This window comes from Buceros rhinoceros, unplaced genomic scaffold, assembly GCF_000710305.1.
Source record: "Buceros rhinoceros silvestris isolate BGI_N320 unplaced genomic scaffold, ASM71030v1 scaffold44577, whole genome shotgun sequence".
NCBI classification, from domain to species: domain Eukaryota; kingdom Metazoa; phylum Chordata; class Aves; order Bucerotiformes; family Bucerotidae; genus Buceros; species Buceros rhinoceros.
The window spans coordinates 1-11,274 of NW_010421224.1; the positions used below are offsets into that span (position 1 = coordinate 1).

The following is an 11,274-nucleotide window of genomic DNA, read 5'->3' on the forward strand; positions in this document are numbered from 1 at the left end:
CTGCACGCCGCGGAGCCCCGCCTGGGCCCGGCTGTGGTCTGGCTCCGCGTATCGTGGGAAGGCCTGAAACTCTCCTGGGGCAACCCGTGTTCTGCCGCGCCCGCCTCTGGCAGAGGGAGGGCCGGGCAGGAAGGCTGATTTCCCCGCCGCCCCTTCTCCATTATGTTTCGTGCTTTTCTAGCGATACGTAGCGCTTAGTCAGTTTACTTACTACTCTTTCTTTCTGGAGCTTTAATATCTTGCCTTTTAGTCCTGAGAGCTGAATGGCTCCATCTTAATAAATAATGGCTTCAGGTGGTCAGGATCCGATGGTGTTTGCTTTGGGATGCTTCCAAGGAGGTAGATACATCTGTCTCTGGGAAATTTTTCAAGGGTTGTAGATTCCATGTGTTAGCACCTTTACTAACCTCATTTCAGTTGCTCTCATGGGGAAAAGGAAAGCTTTACATGGAGGAGGTTATAAGCATTCCGATGGGTGACTGCATAGCCTGTGGGAAAGTGGGCTGGCTGGATCCAGGAGAGGCTGCTTTTGGTCTTGTGTCTTCTTTCTGGTGTTGTTTAAAATACCTGTGTGGCTTGTTTCCTTCTGAGCAAAGTGATCACTCTAGTCTTGAAGACAGGCAAGTCATAATTTGTCCGGAGTAATAAAGGAGGACTGATTTAATTACTGATTGTTTTAATGGTAACTGAGACTTACTTATTCAGCTACTTTAACATCTAGAATGAATGTACTGCATTTTTATGCCTAATTGCGTCCTTGGAACTGCAGGTCTAATGTCTAGGTTGTCCTCCGGTTCTAGAAATCTAGACCCAGGATTACTCATGTCAGATGCTTTCTGTCTCAGGTAATCATAGGACCAGAGAGTAGTTCAGCTGGAGTTTCCTGGTTTGGATTTAGTTTGTCAGTAAAATTATTTTTCTTGTGTAATGCATTCGTTCAGATCTTGAGGTGATAGTAGAGTTAAGTTACATCGTGGGATTGCTTTATATAGCAGACTGACAGGGAATAGAAATGGTAGCAGATACCACAGTTGAATCTTTAAATCTTCTGGCTGGAGTATGTGTGAGAGTGAGTGCACGGGCCTTCCAGAACTTCTGTGTCTCTCATTTTTAGGAGCCGGATAGTTTGTTACTGATGTTAAATTGATGAAACTTTGAAGCCGGTGATCCTATAAAGTTGAGGAGGCTGAAGACATATAAAGACAAATTTGCACCTAATCTGGTGCAGATGTTACAAAGCTTTGTTCTGTGACTGTAGCTTAAAATTTTCAGAGCTCTATGCAAGAGATTCCCTGATAGAAACATCGACTATCTGATGCTGCTCAGAAGTCTGGCAGAGCAGAGGTGTCCCAGGCCCTGTTTGCGAGGGGAAGCAGCCTGTTAACACCCATTTGCTTTATTAAAAATCCTAATATATATATAATCCTTCTAGATACCTGGAAGTTCTGTGTCTGGAGCTTCATAAAACTACAGGAAATAACATTGGAGAAGGCTGTTCTGAGCAGCCAGGGGCTTTCGGTGCAGGTTTGTCTTAGTAATTTTGCACTCCATCATAGACATCAACTCTGTGTAGTGTGAGCATACCTGAACCAGCTTTATCAGTGCAGAGTTACTCTCTGCTTTGTAGACACCCCATGTTTGTTCAGGGTAACGGAATGGGGGTTTTTTGTGTTAGAATCTCCAGCATTTGCCACTGTCACAGCAGGTTAGAGTAATGTTGGCTTCTGTCTTGATAGTTGCACTTGGACTAAGAAGCTTTGTTTCCTATTTTCCTTTGTTCTTTCATTTGACAATTTTCTGTAAGTTGGGATTTTGACTGTAGGTACTTGGAATGGGAGTAGATATGTGGAGCTGGAGGTGAGAAAGAACTCTGTGGTCTGCAGAAGAGAAAACCCCCTATGGGAACTGGGCATTGAGAGCAGAAACAGGACAGAAATTCATAACCATTTCTGCTCAAGAAGAGCATAGGGTTAGGGCTACAGCCCCTTCATCAGAGAGCCTGCAGCTTGGTAGAGTTTGTCAGTGCTTAAGTGGTATCATAATGCTTCAACTAATCAAGCATACTGACTAGAGAAAAGGATTGAAGAAACATCTGAAATGTCTGGCTCAGAAAGGCGAACCACAGGACAGCCTGGTTATCAGGCTGCTTGGTTTACATCACGGCTTGTTAAAGCTTGTGTGACCTAAGACTCCTGTTTAGTTTTCACTGAAGCCCGTGATGGAACAAAATACTTCAGGCATAGACCTTCTTCTCAGGCTGTGGAACTCTTCCATTAGTTTCCTGAGAGTGGTTGTGAGTAGGTCTTCGGTTTGCAGAAGCTTGGCTCAGTCCGACTGGATGGGAGCAGTGCTCTGTTCAAGGCCAGCTGCATTGTTTTTTCCACAGTGAAGCTATCTGCCGTGTCCAGAAGTTGTCCTTGTGTGTTAACCTCAGTTTAGTGCGGTACTGCTGAACAGACGTTCTGTCTCTTCTAGATGCAAGATACGCTTTGTGGTGGTTTGGAATGAAATGTTTTTTTCTTCACAAAGAGAAGAGCAATTTGGGGGCAGGTGGGCCGATTCCCTCTTAGAAATTATCTCACCTGATTCTAAACAATCTTGTGTTTGCTTAATCATGTGAGAAGATACAAAACTCTTCAGAGTCTTGCAAAGCTTATTCAGTGAAATGATCTTGGAAATGGTGTTTGTGTGCTTGTTCCCAAAGCTGTGGACTCTTGCTGATGCCTGCAGCTTTCCTCCTGTTTCAGCAGCCTGTGGCAGTTCCAGGAGGAAGCCAGCAGACGGTGTAACTGGTTGAGCACGTTGTTTGCCTACTGTGCATTATGGGAGCATGATTCACGCCTGTGTCTAACTACGCATTAGAGGAAAGCCCTGAGAGGACTTTTCTGAAAGTTGTTCCAGTGCAACGTGCACAATTAAAGGCGCAGTTCAGCTCAGTCTCATAAATGTGGACGCTTTTGTGATGCTGTGCTTCAAATGCCCGTATGTGCTGTTTACTGCCTTTCAGTAGAGCCTTTTTGATTAAACAAGTAAGTTCCAGGAAATTGGAAGAGTATCACAAGAATATGGTGTGTAGGAGAGTGAGAAGTGTGAGGAAAAGCTTGCTTCGTGGGGGGAGGGGAACTGCCAAACTCGCAGGGTGTAACAAACCAGGAAGTTGGAGGACTGCTCCTTTGATGTAGTGGTGAGGGTATTAGTGATATGGAATTTTAACTCCGTGAGAACATTCTTCAATTACTAGATAAGAAGAAAATGGGATTCTCATTCAGTTTCTAAAATTGATGTATCAAATATATACTGTGAAAATATGTCCAGATGTAAAAACTGACCAATAGTTGTGCTGTCAAACTTGCATCTTAAGTGAGAAAAGTAAGCAGCATGCTGTGTTGGAAAACTGAAGAGCTCCTGTGTTAGCGTGGGGTCTGCGGAGGAGGGACAGGTTAAAAGTGAGTCTTCGGATTAGTGCCTTCTTCACAGTCAGACTGGGCGAATTAAGCTTATTCACTGGCTAAAAAACTTCTTACCAGCTTTCAATTGCTTGGTCTCTGAGGTTCTGTTTCCCAGTGGGGGAAAAGGATGAGACCTTTGCCTACTTCATGGCGCGGAGAGCTGATGGAGCTTTTGCTGTATCACCAGCCTCTTCTAAGTTCCTCCCTAGTCCAGAGCATTCTTGTGGAGAGAGTTGTTGCTAAATCTTGCCTTTCAGTAAACCTGGAAGTTACTGTGTGTCACATGGAAGAACAAAGTATAGCCAGCATGTGATCAGGCTCTGTGTTGTAGGTGACCTTACGTTTTTTCCTGGTGCTGAGCAGCAGTGATTGCTTCGCATATGGAGAAGTAGCTGGTAGCCAGTCTGTCAGAGATTCACAGCTCAGGTGCTGGTGGCAGGAGACTTGGACTGTCGTAGCAGAAGCTCTAAGCTGTCTGGCAGTGTTGTAATCTCTTCTGTCTCTTGTAATCGGTCACTTCAGTTATGCCTTGGGACAAGGTCTGTGGTGTTTTTGAAGGAGCTGTACAGTCACTGTTGTGAGTCAGTTAACTTGTGCTACGTAGCTGCAGATCTGGAAAAATTCCTGGTGGAGATGAAAGCCAAGGAACAGTTGGCACAACTGAAGGAATATAGAAAGAAACTTAAAGGTGTTATAAGTACTAAATGGTAGGTGATTATTGTGCTGCTGAGGAACTCTTGACTTTTACAGATGATTTTCGATCCCACTATGAGCAAGAAGAAGAAGAAAAAGAAGAAGCCCTTTATGTTGGATGAGGAAGGAGGGGATACACAAGCAGAAGAGACTCAGCAATCGGAAACAAAAGAAGTGGAACCAGAGCCAACAGAAGACAAAGATGTTGAGGCAGATGAAGAAGACAGCAGGAAGAAAGGTAAAGTGAACCCATGAAGATAAACTCTTAAAGGTCATTTATTCTGTATTTCGAGAAGCCCCATTTCAAGGATTCTGCTTCATGGTGTATCATGCTGGGGCCCAGGTTTGTTTAGAGGCTTGTGAGTAATACCCTGCTGCCCATTTGCAGGCGTGTTTCCCTCCTGCTTGAAATCACGATCACAGACATCCAGCAAGCTACCAGCGGCCTATGTAAATTCCACTTTGCTGACTCAGTCTTTTGTGGGAGACAGTAAAAAGAGTATCCCTAAAATAGTCAGCAAGAATTCTGTCTTCCACGTGCAGCTGTTGCAATAATTACACAGTTACAGCTGTTTTTCTTTTGAACAATTAATCAAGCTATAGTGTGATAACAGAGAAGTGGTTAAAAGGGTTTTCTAGTGTTTGGACAAATGTGACTGTGATTACTAGAGTGTTCTTCGGAATCTTTCAGGAGCTTGAGATTGCGTATGTAACTTTGCTTTTTAAATTGAGGTCATTGTCATTTCAGGATGACCCGATTCAGGGAATGCTGTTAACTTAAATCAGTTTGTTGATAAATTTGGCTCCTGCAGTAGACGAAAGAAACTATTCCTTCCTCCTACAGTTTACTTCACACTTTTTTTCAAGCATCTCTACTACAGTGACAGAAGCGGCCAGTTTCTCTTGTACAGCAGAAAGAGAGGTTAAGCACTTTAAAAAATAAGTAAAAGCAGTTAGATGCAGAAACTGTAAAGCTGTATTGAGGTGTTTGGGGGAAGAGGGGAATGACCTCTGTAAAACCTGAAGACTGTCTCAGGGGCTCCAGATCATTCTTATGTCTTACTGAGATTTGGATGTGAATTAGAAACCTCAGTGTTTCCACAGTTTTTATACTTCTTTTGCTAATCCTTTTTAGATGCAACAGATGACCTGGATGATTTAAACTTCTTCAATCAAAAGAAAAAGAAGAAAAAAACAAAAAAGATATTTGATATAGATGAAGCAGAAGAAGGTGTAAAGGTTTGTTTCCAAACTAGGCGATCTTGTCTATGGCGGAAAACTTCCTTGCTTTCATTTTCTGGGGATTGGCAGTGCAGGAGTTGTTTAGGGTCTGTCATTGTATCTTCATACAGTTAATAATGAAGCTGAAGGTTTCACTATCTTTCGTGTGTAGTAGGTTCTAATGAACATGTTGCTGCTGCAGGGCTTTTTGCCCAGCGGTGGAAAAATAATCCCAACTGATCTGCACTATGAGCAGTAATTCTGCAATCCGCAGTAAGGGTTGAATTGCATCAAGGTTAATTGTCTTTGGGGTGAGAGAAGGAAACGGATGTCAGAAGCCATGCACAGAACAGTCCTCTAAAGGCCAGCCCTTCAAACAAAGGGTCTGTATCTCCTGAGGACTCTGGTGTTCCAGAAGATGTACAAGATGTTTTTACTCAACTTCTACTCCAGTATTGTGTGTTAGTGTAACTGGCAAGCCCAGAGAGCAGGAGGACAGAGAAATGTTATGTTACGTTATGTGTAAACCTTTTTACGTTTTACCTTTTGGGAAAGAAAAGTGTCCCTCTGCTCTGGCCCGGATGGGTTAAATCCTTGCTCTACGTGTGCAGAGCTGTGCCAATAAATAGGGCTGGCTGCAGGTAGCACAGCTTTGCCTTGCCGTGTCTGGTGCGTAGGGCGTTCTGTTCCCTTACACCCTAAAACGGTCGATGCCTTTAGGGAAGTGTAGCATGACCTTGTTCTTGAGCAGCCAAAAGTTAGACCTGAAGGTTTTTGCCTGCATCTATTACCTAGTAGGAAATCAACTATTCCAAAGGGAATAGTATAAACTCAGTTTTAATACAAGACTGCAGCGTTAGACACGTGTACATCATTGTATCTGAGCGGGGCATATAAAAATCTCGCCCTAGTCGTGGTAGCGGTGCAGCGCTCTTCAACACGCTGCAGTTCTGCTCTTATCTGTGACGTTCCAGGATTGTGGGGGATATTACCGGTGTCTAGTATAATGCACTACTAGTATTATTTCAATGCTGTGCATGGAGATTCATGTTTCATACTGTGAACTACGGTGATCTTATTTTTTTTCAGGACTTGAAAATTGAAGGAGATGTGCCAGAGGCAGTAGAACCTGAAGATGACCTTGATATCATGCTGGGCAATAAAAAGAAGAAAAGGAAGAATGTGAAGTTTCCAGATGAAGATGAGATAATGGAGAAGGATGAAGGTGAAAGTATAACCTAGTTCATGAGATACAGAACGTGAAATGTAGTCCTTGTTGAAGGTGAAAAAGTTGTGTTTGAGTGCCTTTTTGTTTCAAAATTGCTTTTTTTAACCTTGACCTCTGTATTGTTTATCAGAAAATTGTTCTGTAAAAGCACTATAAATTTGCTGAAGGTGCTGGTGGCCCTTGCAGGCAGGCAGAGAACACTCGTGTTTGCATCTTAGTGGGATCTTCTTTGATGTACCTTTTAGAAATGGTGTAAGCATGAGGTTAAAGAATGTTTCTTCTTAATGAATCCCAAACAACTTTCTTTACAGCTTTTGAGGATGAAGATAGCAAAAAAGACGATGGAATTTCTTTTAGCCTTCAGTCAGGACCTGCATGGGCAGGTTCAGAAAGGGACTACACATATGATGAGGTAATGTTCAACACACCTATAAAAAAATACTTTCCACGTTGATGAGCATCAGTAGAGCAGGGCCTTATGCTCATGTGTCCTATTTCTGACTTAAAATGAAAGGATTTGTTGTCAGAAACTCGTGAACAGAAAAATAACACAGGCCATGTTTTATCGTGGTTAATTTCACATCTAGGGCAATGTTAAGACACCTCTGCGAACAGAGTGAGGTATTGTAGGTTACCAGGTCAGTCCTTGGGGAAACAGCTTTCTTATTGTGCGTTTATCAGCATGTTTTTTAAGTGCGTTAGAAGCATATGGGGAAGTGCTGGTGGGCGGAGATGATCTCATATTCCTGGTGAACACGGTTTCAGGTGCTTTAGGAGTGATGTACTTCCTTTGGGAAGTGCAGGATGCTCGTGTCGATGTGAATCCCTTCTTTTGCAGTTGCTCAATAGAGTGTTCAACATCATGCGGGAAAAAAATCCAGATATGGTGGCTGGAGAAAAACGAAAATTTGTCATGAAGCCTCCGCAGGTTGTAAGAGTAGGGACCAAGAAAACATCTTTTGTCAACTTTACAGATATCTGCAAATTGTAAGTTCCCTGTCAAGGTTTCCCTGTTACGGGGTAGCGGGTGAACGCACTCTGCTGAGCTGCTGGCTGTTTGCTGGCAGCAGGCTCTGGCAGGCCAGGAGAAGGCTGAAGCCCTTGCAGTCCCCCTGCTTATTTCCTCTGCGTCCATCTGTAAGAACATATCTATGAAGATGATCTATTGAGACAATTTCCTATTTTATGCTTCAGTTATGAAAATGGTAGGTTTGGTACACAGACCTCACGGACTGAAACTAGACCTGTTGATTTTTACAAGTTCATTGGTTTCTGTATAGTTGGTAGGTGGGTCACCAGTGATGTTTATTTGAAAGTCTTCTCTTCAGTGGCAGGATGGGGAAAGTGCTTTCTAATTTGAGCTGGCTACAAATACTGTTCCCTTGGTAAATGGTGTGGAGGTCAGTCAATTTTTCCCCCGTTCTTTTCTGCAGTGCTTTCAATGGCTTAATTATTTCTTGTGAAGGCAGTTCTGTTCTTTGTGGGCACTGCTGGGAATGTGTATCTGGTTGTTTCCTAAGTGTGCCACAAAACATACTGAGGATCTGGGTAGTTTACTAAAGAGAATTTTTAACGGCACCTGGTAACGCTTTTTACGGGGACTCGTGGGAGGATGGGAGAGTAAGAGTGGAAAATCCTGAATAGAAAACTTATTTTCAGTAGTTACTGTAATTGTGACTGTTCTGTGGGGGGGATGGTGGGGGGTTTTGTGGGCTGTTCAGTTTTCTTGTGTCCTCAGTCATTGCCTGCCTGTGCTCTTTGGTGCAGACCCTCTGGCACTGCCCCCTTTTAAACTTAGTAATTTAAGATCGGTTTAGCCTGCCAGTCCTGTATAAATATCAGATTTCTCTGAAGGGGGAGGTTAAAGATATCCTTACTCTATTTTTAGATTACATCGTCAGCCAAAACATCTTCTGGCATTTTTGTTGGCAGAATTGGGTACAAGGTAAGGCTGCTGGGCTGTGTGCGTGCTTATGCTTGCAGGAAGCGATGGCAACGAAACTCTGATCAAAAACACCGTTCTTGGGTTTAGGTCTGTATATATGTATGGGTACATATATTTTTGTGTGTCTATACATGTATGTGCTCGAACATCAGGCTTTTCTTCCCTGCCCTTAGCCGCTGTGCTGAGCGGCTGAAGAGAACCATCTCAGGGAAGAGGTGCAGAGGCAAACTCTAAGTCCGAGGGAACAGTTTGGATGAGGGTTTAGCTTCCATCTTTGGGATCTTCCTTAAAGATGCTCTGACAGCAGAGCTGTTTGTGGCAGTCGGTGAGGGTGGCTCTGTGGCTCAGATCTGCTCAAGGCAGGTCATGGATAACCAGGGAAGAGAGAATGCCCGACTGCCTGACAGTGAGTTCTGTGGGCCTGTGGCTTCCTGTCCTGGTAATGCCGCAGGTAAATCCACCTGCGTTAGTGTAAAACCAGTGGTGATTTTCTCTCTCTTACCACAGCCCTGGTGCTGAGGTGGGGTGCTGCCTGCTCACTTCCCTGTTGTAGACTACAGTGTCGTATCTAGATGTAGAGAATCAAGGAGTCTAATTGCAATATATATAACAAGTACCCATTTGACTGGGCTTTGGAGTCTCTTCAGCTCCAGGTGACTTAAACAAAAATTTAGAAACCATGTGAAGAAACACTCAACTGACTACATCAGAATGCCAAGGAATGGATCTTACTAGTCATATCACACCCTACTAGGGAGTTGTCGGTCACTTCTGTGAGATAAGCAGGTGTTAATTCTCAATTCCGTAAAGTTCTTCTGACCGGGTGGCTTAACCATGGACCCAGTCTCTGAGTTTGCTTCTGCTGCAGTGAGGGTGATGCTTGGGCAACACTTCTGTAGGTTTTCAGGTGCCTCCAGAACGTTGCATTACTTTCCACATGGTAGTTCTGGCTTACTCCTGTTTTGAAGAATGCGTCATTATCTTGCTGCATATTCCTGGCTTGTTTTAACACTTGATGTCTTCTGCAAATCAAATATGTGATTAATTTTTCTTTTACATTAGTGGCTCAATAGATGGTAACAACCAACTTGTAATCAAAGGAAGATTCCAGCAGAAACAGATAGAAAATGTCTTGAGAAGATATATCAGTAAGTATAACTCCCTCTTCCACCAGACCTTTCTCTCGAACCCTTTTGATGACAGTGGCCCATGTCTGGCCCACATCTGTGCATGCTGTGGAGGTTCTGTGCTAAGCTACGGCTTTGCCACAGCTTTATGATGCAATAATGCAAGTACGGGGGCTTGCACCGTAGTTAGAATGAGCTCATAGGTCATACTCTGTCCTGGCCCTAAAACAGTAAGAGCGCTTGAGAATTGCTTGTTTCATCTCGCTTTCATTTCTTGGCTTTGAAGACTATGGAAAATAACAGTGATTATTTGAAAGTCTGTCGTACACGTTAGTTAGGACTAACTAACTAGTGCGTGTGCTGCTGGGCAAAGGACTCAGGTTATATGTAATAAAAATCCCGCTCTAGGTGCAAGAGTTGCTGATTTCTGGGAATGCTGTTTCAGCAGAGGAAGTTCTGGATGCCAGTGGGAAGTCGTCACTGGCTGTTACTATTTTTAAAACCCCGGTGCCAGTGCATAATGTACCATATGAAACCCAGTCTGTATTAACTGCGGAACCGGGGAGATTTTTAGGTTGCTTCAGCCTCTGTGATTTTCATAGTAAGCCACTCCTAAGTTAGCACGTGCCTTTGAACAGCCTTTCAAGGCAACTGTTAAACTAAAAGCTGGAGAAGTGGTGACGTGTCCAGTGGTCATGCCCTGTCTTCTAACTGCACCTTCGTTCCTTTTCTGCAGAGGAGTATGTCACCTGTCACACGTGTCGGTCACCAGACACAATCCTACAGAAGGACACCAGATTATATTTCTTGCAGTGTGAGACCTGCCACTCGCGCTGCTCCGTCGCCAGCATCAAAACTGGTTTCCAGGCTGTCACAGGCAAGAGAGCACAGCTCCGTGCCAAAGCTAACTAGTTTGCTAATCAACACTGGATTCTGCAGAGTGTTCTGGGGAGATGTGGCTGGACAGGTTTACAATCGGAATGGATTTACCATTGTATTAAAACAAGATTGTAAAAACTACAAGAAATTGGGCTTTTGATTGATTGGTCTGTGAAATCCTTGCAAGATGCAGATCCTCAAGCTGTTCACATGCATTTGCTCACTGAATATGTTTTACCAACTGTAAGGAATGTGATGGGAAAGGAGGTGCTTTTTAATCCATTCAGACTTCTGTAAAACACAAGATAAATTAAAGATACTATAACAGTGAGTGTCTTCAATTTGGATTTTTCCTTCAGTTTCCTCTTTTTAAACAGCTCACGGGAGTGGCTGGCACCATGCTGTTCTGCAGGTCACGTCACTGAACTATGTCCAAGACCCAGAATAAAGTTTAAGATGGTTATTTTGCTTTTACATAACAAGTTTGTTTTCACTTGGGCTGTCATTAAACAGAAACCAGTCACAGAAGGTCACAGGAACGACAGACCAACATGAGCCCTGCTCATGCTTTCGTAGCCACGTTAATAGGGGAATGCATTTTGCACAGAAGTGACACGCTGATACCACTTAATGAGGTGGAACACAGCAGTGAGAGAGTTCAGGAATCACACTGACGCTGATTTTAACACAGAATTGATAAACTGTACTGGAAGCTTTCCTAGTGTCATCATA

The 11,274-nt window shown here is 43.5% G+C and overlaps 1 protein-coding gene across 1 annotated transcript; it reads left to right on the top strand.

Annotated features, from left to right (window-relative positions):
• The first annotated feature begins 4,199 nt into the window (after window positions 1-4,199).
• On the top strand, window positions 4,200-10,873 carry EIF2S2 (eukaryotic translation initiation factor 2, subunit 2 beta, 38kDa). Its single transcript, XM_010139566.1, has 8 exons — window positions 4,200-4,380; window positions 5,278-5,381; window positions 6,453-6,588; window positions 6,903-7,003; window positions 7,430-7,578; window positions 8,480-8,536; window positions 9,599-9,684; window positions 10,400-10,873. Exons 1-8 carry the CDS (start codon window positions 4,200-4,202, stop codon window positions 10,573-10,575), a joined length of 990 nt encoding a protein of 329 aa, XP_010137868.1. The 3' UTR covers window positions 10,576-10,873.
• The last annotated feature ends 401 nt before the right edge of the window (window positions 10,874-11,274 follow it).

Coding starts and splice junctions, on each gene's coding strand:
- EIF2S2 (XM_010139566.1), top strand. CDS start 4,200: ATGATTTTCGATCCCACTATGAGCAAGAAGAAGAAGAAAAAGAAGAAG. Junction 5,382..6,452: donor AAGCAGAAGAAGGTGTAAAG/GTTTGTTTCCAA, acceptor ATTTTTTTTCAG/GACTTGAAAATTGAAGGAGA. Junction 8,537..9,598: donor TTGGCAGAATTGGGTACAAG/GTAAGGCTGCTG, acceptor CTTTTACATTAG/TGGCTCAATAGATGGTAACA.